The 17,957-nt window shown below is 37.2% G+C and overlaps 1 protein-coding gene across 1 annotated transcript in view; it reads right to left on the bottom strand.

Moving 5' to 3' along the window:
* Nucleotides 1-14,253, bottom strand: part of LOC142865682 (putative zinc finger protein 826) — an 80,539-nt gene extending 66,286 nt beyond the window's left edge. The window contains exon 1 of the mRNA XM_075998867.1: nucleotides 14,127-14,253. Coding sequence (XP_075854982.1) covers nucleotides 14,127-14,253 — 127 coding nt within the window. The remainder of the gene's footprint in view (nucleotides 1-14,126) is intronic.
* Nucleotides 14,254-17,957: the final 3,704 nt, after the last annotated feature.

Raw genomic sequence — 17,957 nt, 5'->3', positions numbered from 1 at the left:
CTTTGGGAAAATCAAGCTCCTCTACTTCCTGTATAACTTTGAACAAGTTCTTTATGCTTACTGAATCTCAGTGTTCTCATTTGTGAAATGAGAGTTGGACTTAATTTTTTTTTCCTGAAATTTGTGACTGGGGGCTCCTAAAGAAAACAAGGTAAGTTATAAGTAAAGAAAATACACTACATTTTTTCTCTGTAGTAACACTTCTATGGACTGTAGCTAATTAGGCTCAGGAATTGGGAAGGAGTTCAGGAAAAAAAAACCACAATGTTTGTATGGGTAAAGTAGTAGAAAATGACATGGTGTATTTAGAACATCCATTTATTTGTAAATGGTGAGAGAGTATGGGGCATGTATAGGATCCTTCAGCAGTGGTTGGTGCATAGTAGACACTTAACCATTTATGAAAATAACACAGGCAGAGTGATGGAGGAGAGCATGGGAGGAAACTATCAGGAATTGGAGTCTATACAAAAGAGCTTTATATACTGATTCTGAGAGCTCAGAAACTGTGGCGGCCTCTGAAGAATTTATTGAGCCATTGATGTGATAAAACTGGCCTTTTAGCATCCCTCTTCCTAGTAGAGGTGTAGAAGATGGGTTGGAGTGGCCAACTTTCAGGGGAAAGGTATGTTGGGAACCCATCAGACCAATCAAGGTGGCAGTGACTGGGGCCCAGCTGAGGCTTTGGAATGAGGAAGGAGAGAGGTAGATTCAGGTAATACTACAGGTGAGATGAAGTGCACAATGGTATTTTTTTTACTGAGGTAGGATCATATGAGTCAGGTAACAGAATATTGAGGAATCAATGGGACTTAAGCCTACTTACCACTTGTATAGGAGCATCGACTATAGTCGACAGCCACAGATGAAAACGGACAGCTGAGTATTGACTTTAGCCAACAGGCATGATATGAAAGTGCACAGCTGAGGTAGACTTTAGGCAACAAGCAAAATCTTTTACTTTTACAGCTTTTATCTCTGTAGTTGTAGTGTGTATGTTCAGCATATAAGTTACTACCAATCTGTGACCTTTTAACAAATCCTCTGTATGAGTTATTACAGTTGTTTTCCTAAAGCTGCCTGTAAAGTAAAACAAGCTTTCATTGCTTTAAAGCTTTCCTCATCACACAAGAGCAAAACGGATTCATCACCAATGTACAGCACAAATTATCCTGTGGACTATCAGTACCAGCTCCAGGCAAGGTTCACAGCTGGTGAGCGAGTACCAAAGTGGTTAAGAATATGGAGTGAAGGATAGGCCTTGATAACGACTCTTGGACTTACAAATTCAGAGGATGAATGATTGTGGTGTCTTCTGCTGAGACAAGATGTTCTGAAGTACCATAGGGGGTTGTGAAAGAAGGTACAGTGTGAGCATAGCTTCCAACCAGCTAAGTGTGAGTATGGGTTTTCCAGGGAAGGCAACCACCTCTGGGTGGTGGTTTACCATGTGGACCTGAAGCTGCATTTTAGCACTTGTAGCATTTAGGGGGAGCTGATGTGACAGGACTAGATAAAACTGCCCAAGCAGTGTGCACAGTGAAGAGTGGAGGATAAGGTTGTTTTATCAGGGGAGCAACACAGGCCTAAAAGCTACTACCTGTGAACTTTCAAAGGTCTAAAACAATATCAGCAGCCTGATGTAAAACCTCTAGCTTGTTAAAAACAAACCAAAATACAAACAAAAAGAAAACATGAAAACCTTGCAAAATATAATTATTTGCAAGGAGATATTATCAAAAGCCATTCTGTTTTATTCCTACAACATTATTGAATCATATTGTGGATGAATTTTCATATAGCTAATATGTGTAATGTACTGTGGAATGAGAGCCCTTCAAAATTTTTTTTTTGAAGTCTATGAAAGAGGTTGGAGCATGCAAAAAGGCGTCTTTTCTTTCACTGGCACCTGCAACCCCCATCCCCCAGCCCCTGACACCTCCTTCCTGGGGTCCCCTCTCCATGCTTGCCCATTGTACCAATCACCACATTTCTCAATTTTGGAGGGGATTTCTGTAATGCTGAGTATAGACTTTCTGCATTAGTAGCTCCTTGTGGTACTCTTCCCAAAAGATTTAGTTCTTTTTTAATTTTTTTTTATTTCAGCATATTACAGGGGTAAAGATGATTAGTTTATGTATTGCCTCAAAAGAGTCAGAGCTTCAAGTGTGTCCATCTCCCAGATGGTGAGCACTGTAATCATTGGGTGTGTATATAACCATCTCCTTCTGCACCCTCTCATCCTTCCAATATACGATCAATTTAGTTCTGATGACTATCATCTTAGATCACTTTCTCCCTCTGGTGTGCCATGGTGGCCTTACCATTGCTTCATCTAGTCCAGGGCTCTCTCAGTACTCTCTGGCAGTTGGCCTGGTCCAGGATCTTCTGTTGTCCCAGACAAAAACATTCCTGTGCTACTACCCTGCTGGCTGCCTGGGAGTGTGACAAGTCAGCACTATAATTTTATTCTTCTGCTTATATCATTGCATAAACCATTGCATCATACAGAAACAAACAGATCTCATCACATGCTGGCTGAGCTAGTGAAGAAACTCATGTCTGAGTATCCTTACCTAGCACGGACTACACAGACCAGTCAAGTAAAGGCTGGTTTATTGAAAATATCAACACCCTGGATAAACTTCTAGCTAGATCAATCTAGGGGATAAAAGAAAACACAAATGACCAATATAATGAATGAAGGTGGAACTTCATTAAAAATCATACAGATTTAAATTTATTATAAAGAAATAGTACTAACAATTTGATCAATACATTTGACAGCTTAAGACAAATGGGTAAGTTCTGTAAAGATATAAATTTTCAGAAATTATAAAACAAGAAATAGAAAACCTATATAGGACAGGTGTGGTGGCTTACACCTATAATCCTAGGTCTCTGGGATGCAAAGGTGGGCAAATTGCTCAATGTCAGCAGTTTGAAACCAGCCTGAGCAAGAGCGAGACACTGTGTCTACTATAAATACAAATAAATTAATTGGCCAACTAATATATATGGAACAAATTAGCCAGGCATGGTGGCACATGCCTGCAGTCCCAGCTACTCAGGAGGCTGAGGAAGGAGGATTGCTTGAGCCCTGGAGTTTGAGTTTTCTGTGAGCTAGGCTGATGCCACGGCACTCTAGCCTAGGCAACAAAGTGAGACTCCTTTTCCAAAAAAAAAAAGAAAAGAAAGAAAGAAAGAAAGAAAGAAAGAAAGAAAGAAAGAAAGAAAGAAAGAAAGAAAGAAAGAAAGAAAATAAAACCTGCATAGCCTTGTATCTAGTTTAAGAAATCGAATTTGACACTAAAAACATTTTCTACAGTATGACCCTCTGGGTTCAAATGACCTTATTAGTTAATCTATTCAACATATACAGGAGTCACCCTTCTTCATAGGACATACATTTTAAGACTCTCTGTGAATGATTGAAGCTACAGATATACACCAAACCAATGTATACTTCGAATTTTTTTCTATATGTGCATACCTTTTATAAATTTTAATTTATAAATCATACACAGTAAGAGATTAATAGTAATTAACATTAAAATAGAGCAATTACAGCAACATACCATCATTATTACTCTTGTGTTCTGTGTTCGTTATTCAGTAAAATAAGTGTTACTTGAAAACACACATGTTGGTAGCACGATAGTCAGTCTGATATCTGCAATAGCAACTCAATGACTAATAAAAAATAGTGGCATATATAGTGTGGACAGGCTGGAGAAAGAGATGCTTCACATCCCAGGTGGAATAGAGGATGGGGAAGAGTTGAGGCAGAGCTGTGGGAAGATCAGTTGCCTTTCCCCGTGAAGCCTGGTCCCTTAGATAGGGGTCACCACAGAGGATAAGAAAATTGATAGGAAATAGAATAAAAGAATATACAGAGACTAAGGTATAGTTTATAGTTTTATATAAAAAGATCAGATATAACAGTGGGCTTATTCAGTAGACTAGACATATCACCATGAATGTCTAAAAGTATGGTTAGACTTACATAGGTTCTTATAATCACAGATATCAATTACCAGTTTTCAGGATAACATATTTAGATATCAGGCCATGCAGTTGCTATGGAAGACAGGCAGTTGGTTGGGGTCAAAAGTCTTTTCATAGGGTTTCTATTCTATCTAGGTGAACAAATAGGTACAAAGTCTTTCAAGGGCTAAATTCTAAGTTCTAACACATAGTCATCATTTAACAAAGGTATAACAAAAGAGGCATAGTGACATATTTTTTGATCTAGTTGTTGTGGACTTAAAGGTAAACAGTGAGGAGAGAGCAGGAAAATGATCTCTATGAACAGATTGTTTAGAACACAGGGGCATCTCTATGGGCAAAGGGCACTCATTCTCTGGCTCCCATCCTGTGAGTCATATTTGCCCTGCCTTGTCTTCTAAGGAAACAGGGAAGCTCACAGATTTTGAGATACCAGGAAGCCTTTCTGGAAAACATCCCTATGGGAGCCATGAGAGCCCGCCCTTGATAGCAGCTTCTGATAAGTGAACCATTGAGTTCACACATTCTTTAAGGGCTAAACCCTGCACACTCCTGTTTCTGTGTTTAATATAGTAACATAGGGTGATACTATAATAGTCTTATGAGCTACACTTCATTAATTCCTCAATCATGTTTTTCCAACAAATTCCCCCTTTTTTTTATTTTTATTAGACATGAGTTGATGCAGTTGTATGGCCATCACGGTGAGGCGTGGGTCCTCTGCTGTTTTTTTGGGGTTTTTTAGAGTTTTCTCCAGACTATAAATAAGCACAGGTAAATGAGTAAAATAATGTTACAAGTTATTATGGTGGAATTTTTATAGATTTTAAGATGAGAAAGTGGATCAGCTGACTCCAAACAAGATGAGATGCCAATAATAGTGTCAGACTTAGAGAGTAAATTCAGTTTGTGACTGAAGGTATTTAGGATTTTTTTGTTGTAAATTTCCAATCTGTTCAGTCAGACGTTCTTGATTGAGTAGATGTTTTTTAATGTTTTCCCAAGGAAATACAGTTTGATTTTATATAGAGAGACAGAGAAAGAGAGAGAAATACAAATGAGTAATATTCCAATCACAACAGAGCCTAAGTTGCTTTTGCAGACTTATGACCTGGTCTCCCAGTAAGGTGACTGCTTGTTGTAAGGCAGCCACTTAGGTAGCCAATTTGCTGTCAATTTGATTCTGAGTGAACCATAATTGATTTGATTTGTGATGCAAATTTTGAACAAATTCAGTGGTTTGAGCTGTTTGGTGTAATGCTACACTGGCCTTGGTGGCAGTTGCAGTGACTGCAATAATTCCCAAAGTAGCTGCTATTAATAGACCAATCAATCTTTTGGTACATTTAAGAATCTGGGTAAGCAGTTTATGCAAAGCAAACTTTGCTGGGGTTTCCTGCCAAATTCTATTCATTTTAACAGGTAACTACAGCCCTGCTCTGGCTTTAAGAATATAAAGTGCTTCTTTATGAGGATTGAATTTTATGGATTAATCGATACAGGAAAAATAAGAACAGTTGGTATAAGTCACTAGGAAGGAAGGTGCATCATAGATAGCATATTCAATCATGAATAAGTAGGGCAATTTAAAACAAGGTTGAGTATAATGAGTAGAGTTTAGGTAAAATTTCACTCCCAGATGCTGTTTATATCTAATGTGCTTGTGGTAATCCAGGCCTGCAAAGGGTGTAAAGCTGCCAATAATTTCCACAGTTGCTGATGAATAGGGCCATCTAAACTATGAGGAGCTGGAGTGCTCATACCATAATTAAGCCATGTAACATGACTTTCAAAGTTAGTGTCTGTTATAGACATCGAGGTGACAGGTTTTTTATAACGAAGTTTTTTAACTTTATAAGATGAGGCAGGATGCCCATAGGGACTCCAGTCTAATTAATACATAACCTCAAGAAGGTGAGCCAGTAAGAATGCGTCCCATGTGACTTTTACAATTTTTCCATTGTACCCAGGTTTTAGGGTCAGAAATTACTACCTCCTTACAGATGGGTACATCTGTAGGTGCAAATTTAGTATGTCCAGAAGCAGAAAAAAGGTTGCAGTTAAAAGAAATAACAAGGCTTTAGATTTATCACTGGTAGAGTTGCAGGTGACTAGCCAGATTGGAGTAGCAGGTTTTAAACAATGAATACCTTTATGGATACATATGGGAGGGCCTTCTGTTTCAGCTTCATATTTTTTAATTATAGTGTACTGCTCGTTGAGTTTCATTGGACCACAATAATAATAATGTCCTGGTAGCCAATTAGTATCATTATTAAATACTAAGAAAGGAATGTCAGCCCAATTGACAATCTTATTTAAAGGTGAATTGGGAATATAGGCCTAGTAATGATAATTCTGGTTATTGAAGATTCTTACCGCCATTCTCAGTATCCAGATCATGGCAAGAAAGAGGTTTACAGACGTTTTAGATACAGACATAGACTTCAGTATTCTGTCTGCTTCTTCATAGGTCCTCTTCAGCTGTCCACATGTCATGATCAGTGGCTGGCACGTTTTCTTGCTTCAGCACTTCCTATTCTTTATTTTCATCCTTTTAAAGCCCTCAACCAGGGCCTCATTCCCTTCTGGTGGTCTCCTCCATTTTTTCCCCTCCTGTTTCCACTCTGGGTTTGATTCTCCTGCTTGGAATCCAGGTTATTTGTCCATCAGCTCTCAAAAGACAAGGAAAAGCCTCTCCCCCACACCTTTGTCCATCCTTCTTTCCATTTATTTTTCTATATCATCTTTCTACCAGATAGGCTGGTGAGGGAAAGGATCTGGTGGATGGCTCCCTTTCCAATACTTCTCTACTGCTGTTAAATTATCTTTTTTATGATAATTCAAAAAAATTTAAAGTAAATAAGGCTTAATTTTTTCTATTCTGGGGGAACATATACCTCCCCTTTTTGTTTAAATAACATATTTTAAGGTTTGATGAGTATGTTTTTTACTATTTTAGGTAATATCTATTGAGTTAAATGTAAAAACTGGAATAATTTATTTTTTGGATAATGATTATCAATTGTATCTATAAAATCAGATTTATGTGATTGCCAATCCAGATTTTGCTGATAAGCCTTTTGAACTTGTGAATTAGTAAGGGGAATAATACTTTATTCAGGATCTTGGCCACTCAGTTGTTGTAGTCTGTTGCTATTTTTGTAGGTTATTTACCAAAATTAAAGAAAAAACTTATGTAGTCATAATTTTAAAATTAAAAACAAAACATGTCAAAGAATTAGGATAAGCATATTATGCCATTTTATTAAGAGTATATTATTAACCAAAATCTTTGTTTTAGTTAAAATTTCTTAATAAATGTCCTTTCATAAACTTTATCTCATCATGCATATATCACACAGCATCTATAACACCTTCCATAAAACTTTGTGTTTTGTCCTAAAATTCATTTTTTCCTACATAATGAATCATTTTAGGATAAAAAATTCTATGCAAGATCCTTTCTTTACATTATCTTTTCTTTAACCTTTCCAAATAAAACTTTAAATTCTTTGATATCTTACATCTTTTTCTTTAAATAACCCACGAATTATACAAAGATATATATTTTAACAAGAATACATTCTGTTTCTTTTATATTTCTTCCTATTAATAACATCTTATTATATGGTATATCTTATATGTAGAATTACATGCATTGAGTACGACAGTGAGAATATTGTAGCCCAAGCACAGGCGGAAAGAAGACTGGCTTAGATACAGTTGTAGAACGGAATGAAGATAAAAAAAATGGCAAAACAATGGATGTAATTATGCAATGAAAGAAGCAGAATTTCCACTTATAAATTCCAAGAGTTGGTTGTTCTGCCAGTTCCTTCGCTCTACATGCAAAATCAGTGACTTTTTACCCTGGGCATTTTCAATCTCTTCTCTGGAGCCACAAGTTCACTTCCACAGAAATATTGACGGGTAATTATAAAGCATCTATTGCCTATCTAACGCTGTCCTGTACTTATTTCTTCTATTTAAATATAAAATCAACTCCATAATTTATAAATCCTCCTTAGTGTTTACCTGAACAAAGTAGCCTGATAAAGTCAACAAATCAATTAGTTCAATGACCAAAAGTAAAAAAAGGAGTAACCAAAAAGTGCTTTCAATATGCTTCCAAAATTAGAATGAAAAGATAGAATGTACTAAGTGAAATGATATTACCACACTGTGCAATTACTAATACATTCAGATAATTTTATGAGCACCATTAAGTTTTATAACAATCCTTGTTGGAATTGCAGATCAGGTCATATAAACGATACGTAATGAACTTTGAAATAATAAAATAACAAAGTAGGCCTATCAAGAGCAATAAGTATGTAAGAACAGAGGATTGGAATGGGCAGGTTCCCATTCAAAAAATTTAGGGTTTAAAACAATTAAACATGAAGCAAACAAAATATTTCCTTTCAGAATCTTTGAAGTTTCTAGTTTGCTAGTAAATTCTCAACACTTTTGAAATTACCCATTTTGTCTAATATGTCATCTTTTCTGTTCAAAATAGGCATACATCCACAAACACAAATATAATTCCTTAGTCTGTAAATATACTACAACCATAGTTCAACTTAACCATGATGTATTTGTATATCTGATTCAATATAAATAAAAAATATGCTTATTTCTGTTTCACTGGCCAGGCAGGTTGCATGTTGAAAGAAAACTGTAGGATAGAATGTAACATCTAATCATTCTGTGTTCAGAAATGTATGGCTTTCATTAAGTGCAAAATCTTTATTATAAGCACTACAGTAACAATGTAATTACAAACGAAATGAAAAAAAGCTTTGGGAACCTTACTCTTTAAAGTACAGCCACTGATAAAATGGATCACAAATTAGGTCTTTGTATTGTGTAGCCCAACAGTACATTTTTACAATCGATTTCCTCCAACTTTGAGCAACATGGGATAGGTTAATGTTGGTGGCATAATAACACTTTATTCAATCTACAACATGTTGGAAACAGTAAACACATTTTTAATTTAATGAAACAAATTAAGTTTACATGTAATCTAAAAATATTCCAAATTACATTCTATTTTATTATCGTAACGTGCAGTAGTAAAACAAGTTATTTTTAATATTGTAATTTTTACATTCTGATTATAATGAGAAGAATATTAGTTTGTATACTTATATCATATATCACTTAAAATACTGTTTATTATAAGAAAAATCCTTAGTACCTATCCATTTCATAAATCTTACATTTCAGTGTTTTTAATTTTCCATGGAAACGTACATGAATAATGCCTGCTTAATACAAAAGACTTCTAATAAATGTGATGTAGCTATCATTAAACACACATTCACATACACACTAAGAATGAAAGCATACCAACTACGGTATTTAAAGTTGAATAATATCAGTACTTGCTTGCCAAAAATAGCAAAAATGTATACTTTATTACATTTTCACCCCACCCGGACCAGAAAGTATATTTTACATGGAATTATAACTCTCAGAAAATCTCTCTATTTTTTAAAGCTGACATACAATTAAATCAACTAACTATTTTAACTGGGTCGTTCTCTATAATCAACAACCTAGTTTAAAGAAATGAGTGAATGTGTTAGTGCATTAGTGTTTTGCACTGTGAGTCCTCTGATATATGTTTAGACTTGATTCTAGATTAATTGCATTCTGAAATTTGTTAAAGAATTTTAAGTATCAATTGTTCATTGTTCTCTAAGGTATATCTTTTGCATAAATATTTTTTCACATTCATTATATTTGTAAGGTTTCTATTCCCTAAAATTTTTGTGATGATGAGCAATGTTTGAGAAAATATTGGAGCATTATTTGCAGTGTAAGTTCTCCCATGTCCGATAAGATCTGTTATAACTAATGGTATTGTCAACAGTCTACATTATTAGTTTTGCTTTAAGTATAACTACTGTTGTGCATTTTAAGGCTAATCCTTTGGTAAAGCACTTACATACTCATTACATTTATCTCACTTTTATCTAGTCTGATTTCTTTGATGTAGAATAAGATGTAAACAGTTATTAAAGACTATGTCACAATTTTCACATTCATAGAATTTTTCTCTGATATGAATTCTTTTGTGTAGATTAATGTGTGAGCACTGAGAAATGCTTTGCCACATTCCTCACATTTGTATGGTTTCTCTCCTGTATGGATTCATTTATGTTGAGTGAGGTCTCTGAACGGGATAATGGCTTTGCCACATTCTACACATTTTTAGAGTTTCTCTCCAGTATGAATTCTTTTATGTCGAGTAAGGTTTGTGCACAGGGTAAAGGCTTTGCCACGTTCTACACATTTTTAGAGTTTCTCTCTTGTATGAATTCTTTTATGTCGAGTAAGGTGTGTGACCTGGGTAAAGGCTTTGCCACATTCCTCACATTTGTAGGGTTTCTCTCCTGTATGAGTTCTTTTATGTTGAGTAAGGTGTGTGCAGCGGGTAAAAGCTTTGCCACATTCTTCACATTTGTAGGGTTTCTCTCCACTATGGGTTCTTTTATGTCGAGTAAGGTTTGTGCACAGGGTAAAGGCTTTGCCACATTCTTCACATTCGTAGGGTTTCTCTCCAGTATGGATTCTTTTATGTCGAGTAAGGTTTGGGCACAGGGTAAAGGCTTTTCCACATTCTTCACATTTGTAGGGTTTCTCTCCAGTATGCATTCTTTTATGTCGAGTAAGGTTTGTGCACTGGCGAAAGGCTTTTCCACATTCTTCACATTTGTAGGGTTTTTCTCCAGTATGGATTCTTTTATGTCGAGTAAGGATTGAGAACTGGTTAAAGGCTTTGCCACATTCTTCACATTTGTAGGGTTTCTCTCCAGTATGAATTCTTTTATGTTGAGTAAGGGATGTGAAATGGGTAAAGGCTTTGCCACATTCTTCACATTTGTATGGTTTCTCTCCCATATGAATTTTTTTATGTAGAGTAAGTTTTCTGCAACACATAAAGGCTTTGCCACATTCTTCACACTTGTAGGGTTTCTCTCCAGTGTGAATTCTCCTATGTATAATAAGTTTTGAGCAACAGTTGAAGGGTTTTCCACATTCTTCACACTTGTAGAATTTCTCTCTTGTATGATTTTTTCTATGTCCAGAAACATTAGAGCTGTGGTTATAAGTTTTGCCACTTTCATTAAGTTTGAAACATTTCTCTCCAGTATGTCTTGTCTTGTGTCTATTTAGATTTGATGATTTGCTAAAGACATTTATACATTTATAACATTTGAATAATTTTCTGTGGCAAGTTGACAAACATTGGGTAAGACCATCAGAACATGCTTTCTGCCTCTTATACTCACCCCCACACTCCCAGTCTCTTCTTAAGTGTATATATTCAAGGCCATTTCTTCCATATAATCTCATTATTGATTTCTGAAAGGGGTCTTTTATACACTGCTCAGGCAACAGGTCTTTGTTGCAATGGGAAGAGAGTTCTGAAAGAGATGAAAATAAAGTATCTCACTAAGCAGACTCTGGTGAATATACTTAAAAATTTGAATAGATAAAACTATAGAAAGTACATTAGAAAGAAAGCACAATAGAATACCATGGTCTTACTTCCATCATAGATGTATGAACTTAATAATATAATTACAACCATGATTCTTTTAGAAATCATAACTGCTAATAGTTCATAGCACCCCAATTGAGAAAAACACCTAGAACCATAGGAAGGGGAAGGAAACTTTATTGTATTTACCCACCAAAGCCCTTCCTCCATGCTGACACTGAGTTATCAGTTTAGTAGTAAAATCCCATCTCCTGGATTCCCTTTCAAAAGAGAATGAAACTATGGGCATATGTCCACACATGTGTTTTTTGTGGCCTTTCCAAAGGCTGGTTTCCACCTCCTTTGACAACTACATAACTCTCTGAGAAAAATATGCACATATCAAGAATAAAATTCTGCATTATCATAATGATGGTGCAAAATATTTAATTATGCTATAAAATTTGAAAGGCAAAATAAAAAAAAGATCATTGCCATGTGTTAATTTCTATACAATATAAAAAGACATAATTATTGATATCGATATCATAAAGGTGAGGGCAGATGTAAAGATTAAGAATTTTTATATGCAACTGAAGTAGTTATTCATTTAACATAAGTTGCAAGTTCAAAAGGTTTTATATAGTTCTCACAGTGAACATCAGAAAAAAATGTTTACAGAGAAAAAAGAAAGCTAGGCAAAGAAACAAAATATGTCACTAAAAATCAGTGAGGCACAATGCAGGACAGAGGGAGAGGAAAGAAAGAAAAGACAGTGAAAAAACTTATATAAAATAATTAACATAAGAGAAATTGTAAGTCCTTCCTTTGAGAAAATTATGTAAATATTTATGTACTAGTGTTTCCAGTCAGAAGGCGCAGTTAAATAAAGAGTTAAAAAAAATCCAACTATATTCCATCTAAAGCGACTTGACTTCATACTTGGTGAGAACAATAGACTACAACTGGCAGGATATAGCAAGATATATCAGAAAAACATTTAGCATCAAAGAGCAGTGGAGTTCAAAATTATATTAGGCACATGATTTTAAAGTGAAAAACGTTATAATTTTTAAAATATACTTTAAGTCAAAACTGTCACAAGAGGGGGGCAGAGCAAGATGGCGGACGAATAACACCGCCAGACAGAGTGTATCTGCAGAAAAGACAGATTCTAGCAGAAATTAGAGGAAAGAAGCAAGAAGACGAGCATACAGCGGACAAGGGCCGGAAGGAGGGGTACCTGAGACCCCAGGAGACTCCACCGGAGGAGGCTGCAGAGGAGAACTGAAGGCTGAGACCACTGGATCAGCCCGGAGACCAGCGGCAAGGGTAGGTGGATTTGCTGTTTCCCCTCCCCTGCATTTGGGACTGCTGGTGGGCTCCCCAGCGGGTGGAGAGTCCTGCGGACACCAGCCCAGAGACCGCTGCCACCAGCCAGCGGTGAGCCTGTAGCAGACGTGGCACCAGGTTCCCAACTTCCTCCAGGCACCTCCATGTGCACAGACCCGAGCCACGCGGCAGGCACCATATTGTCTCCTCCTCCCCTCTGCTGACCCTACCCGTGGCTACCCAGAGAGACAATACAGCCACCAGCCAGAGGCACCTCCAGGGAATGGGACCTTCCCTTTTGGGACCCCCTACAGCTGACTCAGGGGAACTCAGACTGTGAGCTCCCTACCCGCCAGCCCTCCCAGGTGCTGCTGGCATGGTGTTCACAGGACAACTGTGCCGACTCAGAGGCTGAGAGACATAGACCCAGCTTGGGCTCCCTGTGGGTGAATTAGGACTGGAACTCCTCTCCCTGGTGGGGATACAGTTTGAAATCTGGAACCCAGATCCTTTCACAGGATAACAAATCATAAAGCAGAAAACATAACATCTCCTTGTGGTGATCTGGGATTTCTGTACCAAATACCAATATCACCACGACACTCACACATTTCAGACATGATGTAATAAATACAGAGAAATTAAAAAATGGTTTGCAGACAGATGTGGTGGCTCATGCCTGTAATCCTAGCACTCTGGAGGGCCAAGGGGGGGAGGATCGCTTGAGCACAGGAGTTGGAGACCAGCCTGAGCAAGAGTGAGACCTGGTCTTTACTAAAAATAGAAAAATTAGCCAGAAACTGTGGCACATACCTATAGTTCTAGCTACTCAGGAGGCTGAGGCAGAAGGATCACTTGAGCCCAAGAGTTTGAAGCTGCAGTGAACTACCAAGATGCCATTGCACTCTACCCAGGTTGATAGAGTGAGACTCTGTCTCAAAAAAAAATTTTTTTTTATCATAGATTTTCTCAAATATACACACATATTTCCATGTCCTCCAATGGAATGGAAAGCAGTCAGTACCTGCAGTCCCTTATAAACCATGAGCAGGGCTTTTGTTCTCACTCTAACCTTAAATTAACTACACTGAAGAAAAATAAAGTCCTTAGATAATTTAAGAATAAGGGACAGGGAAGACTGTATCATAGATTAAGATAAGGAAACTCAGACTTCCCAGAAAACATTTCCATGGAAGCAGAGTTTTCCAAAAGACTTTTCAAGGTCTGGCTTCCTCCTTGACCTTTGGACCTCTCTCCTGTGTCACCTGCTTCATTCACTGCCACCTACCTGAGTGTTTGGCGACAGTCTCATTTGTCTTCACATTCCAGGGCTCTTTTTTTTGCTCCAGAAAGGTGATCAGGTCTGGCTTAGAGGCAACAAGACCTGTTTTATTCAAAGAAAAGTGACATGACATTTTTGAGATTCTTCCATTACCAATCGAGGACTGTGCTCAGTAGAGAAACGGGAACAGTACAGAAGACTCTAAAAAAATTAATCCCCAAACACTAATGCCTGTCAGACATTTTATAATATTTAGAAAGTACTTAAAATTTGGGGGTCCTTAGCTCCATTACCCAATACTTGTAGAATCAAATATTGGTGGTGGATATTGGATTGTAAACTGTGAGCAACAAAATCTTATGCCACCAAATTTTTGGAATTATCACTAACAAAGAGTGAAAGATACTGATCAGTTCAGGAAAGGGAAAGATTAATATCAAGATAAAACAGATTGAAGATTTTCTTTCCTATACCAACAAATCCCAATTTTTCTTTGGAAACAAACATCTGAACTTTACTCATGCAAAGCAGAAAATCCCAGAAAAATTCTGCAAAGGTAGAATATAAAATTCTTAGTGGGAAATAAAAATTATGCATTGAAAAGATCTTTACCTATGAACACCAAATCTCTGTAGTTCTCTAACATCACATCCCTATACAAATTCTGCTGAGCATTGTCAAGACATTCCCACTCCTCCAGAGAGAATTCTATGGCCACATCCCTGAATGTCAACAGTCCCTGAAAAAACAAAACAAAACGAAACACATATTTACCAAGTGGTCATGTGGGGAATTCTTAATTTCACTGCTGGTGAAATAACAGTGTAAAGAGAACTGAGTAAAGAGAACTGGTTTTGACTCATATGAGTAACTGGAATTATTCAAAAAGACAATTTTTAACACAGAAATATTATGTAGGCCGGGAGTCGTGGCTCACGCCTGTAATCCTAGCACTTTGGGAGGCTGAGGCGGGCGGATTGCTCAAGGTCAGGAGTTTGAAACCAGCCTGAGCAAGACCCCGTCTCTACCAAAAATAGAAATAAATTAATTGACCAACTAAAAATATATATAGAAAAAATTAGCCGGGCATGGTGGCGCATGCCTGTAGTCCCAGCTACTCGGGAGGCTGAGGCAGTAGGATCGCTGAGCCCCGGAGATTGAGGTTGCTGTGAGCCAGGCTGATGCCACGGCACTCACTCTAGCCTGGGCAACAAAGTGAGACTCTGTCTCAAAAAAAAAAAAAAAAAAGAAATATTATGTAATGTGTTATCTGACTCTGAGGAGAGACGATGACATAAGGTCCAAAAAACTTGTGTAGATATTATAGTTTTCTGAGCGATAAGGTATAAAATTCAAGTTGCAAACACAGGCATGTATATTTTTGAGTACTATATTTATATCCAGGATAAGTAATGTATATTTTTTAGATAGAAAAGTCATGTCTAATTAGATGGTATTAATAATTCTTCAGTTTTGCAAAGTCCTTAATACGTACAACAATGAACTACAAATCCTATTAAAATACAGATTTTCATTTCAAATATCTGGGGCAAAGTTGAGTTGCTGAATTTCTAACAAGCTCAGCAGTGACATCAACGCTTCTGGCAAAAAGGGAATATTTTTCAAACATTCAGTAAGCAGCAGAGCCTGCCTTTATCTCAGTTCATCTAACCAGGAAAGAAAGATGAGAGCCTTTATTTTCCAAAGCAGGTTATATGCAATGGGAATCTAAAAAGAAAAAGGGAGTTTCCAGATAAAATGTGATAGTTTATGTCCATCATTAGGTAAAGCTTCACAAGGTACTTAATAATTAAGAAAAAAATATTTACTCAATATTAGAAAAATGATAGAGAACACGATAGCCAAGTGAATAAAATTAGTATCAAGTACAATACAGCAGGTGCTCTTAGGTGCCAATGCACACAGGCATACCATCACTGCTGTGATATTTTGATGTTTTTGGCCAAAGGAAAAAAGTAAATTATAATTGGAATCTAATCATGAACATCAGTTTTAGGCAAAATTCAAGCTACAGATATGTCATGTTCTGTAATCTCTAATAACATATTTAAATAGTCTTTCTTTAGTGTCCTAGAGAGCAAGTCTCTTCTAATTATTTTTTTCTCAGAACATTCTCAGTTATTCTGAATAACTAATGTGTATTCTATTAATCTTGTTCTGCACAGAACTGATGGAGCATCTAGATAGAACAAACAGTACATGTTCCTCTTCTTCACTGATATCCTAGGGAGAACTCATCTCCCATAGTAATCTTCGGCATCCAAGATTCTGCTTCCAAGATGTTCAACAGCCACAAAGGGAATAATTTTAATATTGCAGGTTTTCAATATATGCTGACAATTGTTCATGGTGTACAAGAAGCCTGGATGGAGAGAAGGCTCTGGTATACAGAGAAAAAGAATTTTTTTCGGAGATTCCTGATGATTATTAAGAAAAAAGGGGGGGAAAGTAGTTGAGGTGAACACATTATGTAAGAAAATCAAATGAGAAAAGTTAAGGTTTACAAAGTATGTACACATGACATTCCAAGAGGAAAAGTGAACACGCCCCCTGACCTGGGACACATTCCCATGAGAACCAGCCATTTCCTTCTATTCCTCCTTCTCTGAAATTCCTTCTTTGTTCAGATTATCTGGAAAATTCACACATGTACCTTGAGAGTATGAATCTAAAGGTGTCAGCACAACCCTTTCCCCTGCTACCATCACACCCACAGCAGAAAGACCATGAAGTGCAGAAAAAATTCACACTGCCCTGTCCTTTATCACAGGAGAGAGTAAGGAGCAATGAACTCCTACATAAAGATCAAAATCTGAGTTTTTTCTTTCCTACGCTCAGCTCCCCTCCCCTCCTCCCACAGTAATTGGCAATTTTTATGCAGGAATAGATATATGGACCACACAGACCTGTCCCTAAAAAATACAAGCAGGGCAGGGCATCATGTGGGCCACTTCATTAAAATCACATCCATGGTCCCACCTAGACGAATGGACACTCTGTGGGAGAGGGCATAGGTGATGGTGCCTGGAGGGAGAATCTCTTAGAATGTGCCTACAAATCATTTAGTGATCTGGAGCCCACTCTAAGTAACGCGATTCTACAGCCAAGGAATTCATCCAAGGGGTCCATGAATTGGCTCCTTGAAAAAGTCCCCTGTGAATGCTGATGGTGCTTCTCCTAGAACCCACTATCAGTAGCACTCAGGCATAGCACACAAAGAGCATCACACCCAACACTCCTATGGCAAAAATACTTTTGGTCCAAAGTAAAGACCACCAATTGCCATCCTGAAACATGGCATTCTATTAAAAGATTACAGGCCAGGCGTGGTGGTTCATGCCTGTAATCCTAGCACTTTGGGAGGCAAAGGCGGGTGGATTGCTCAAAGTCAGGAGTTCGAAACCAGCCTGAGCGAGAACCCGTCTCTACCAAAAATAGAAATAAATTAATTGACCAACTAAAAATATATATAGAAAAAATTAGCCGGGCATGGTGGCACACGCCTGTAGTCCCAGCTACTTGGGAGGCTGAGGCAAGAGGATCACTTGAGCCCAGGAGTTTGAGGTTGCTGTGAGCTAGGCTGACGCCATGGCACTCACTCTAGCCAGGGCAACAAAAGTGAGACTCTGTCTCAAAAAAAAAAAAAAAATTGACATTGAAAATTAATTAATTTTAATTAAACATTCTTTTTTTACATCAAGCTTCCAGGATATGTCAACATCAAAGATCATGACCTGCACCCTAGAAAGTATATTTATTGAAAATACCATTTAAAAAAATCTCTTCTAATCTTGTGCAGAGAATCCAGTCACGTAT

The sequence above is a fragment of the Microcebus murinus genome, chromosome 31 (genome assembly GCF_040939455.1).
Source record: "Microcebus murinus isolate Inina chromosome 31, M.murinus_Inina_mat1.0, whole genome shotgun sequence".
Taxonomy (NCBI): Eukaryota; Metazoa; Chordata; class Mammalia; order Primates; family Cheirogaleidae; genus Microcebus; species Microcebus murinus.
This window is presented reverse-complemented; position numbering and strand designations above follow the sequence as displayed.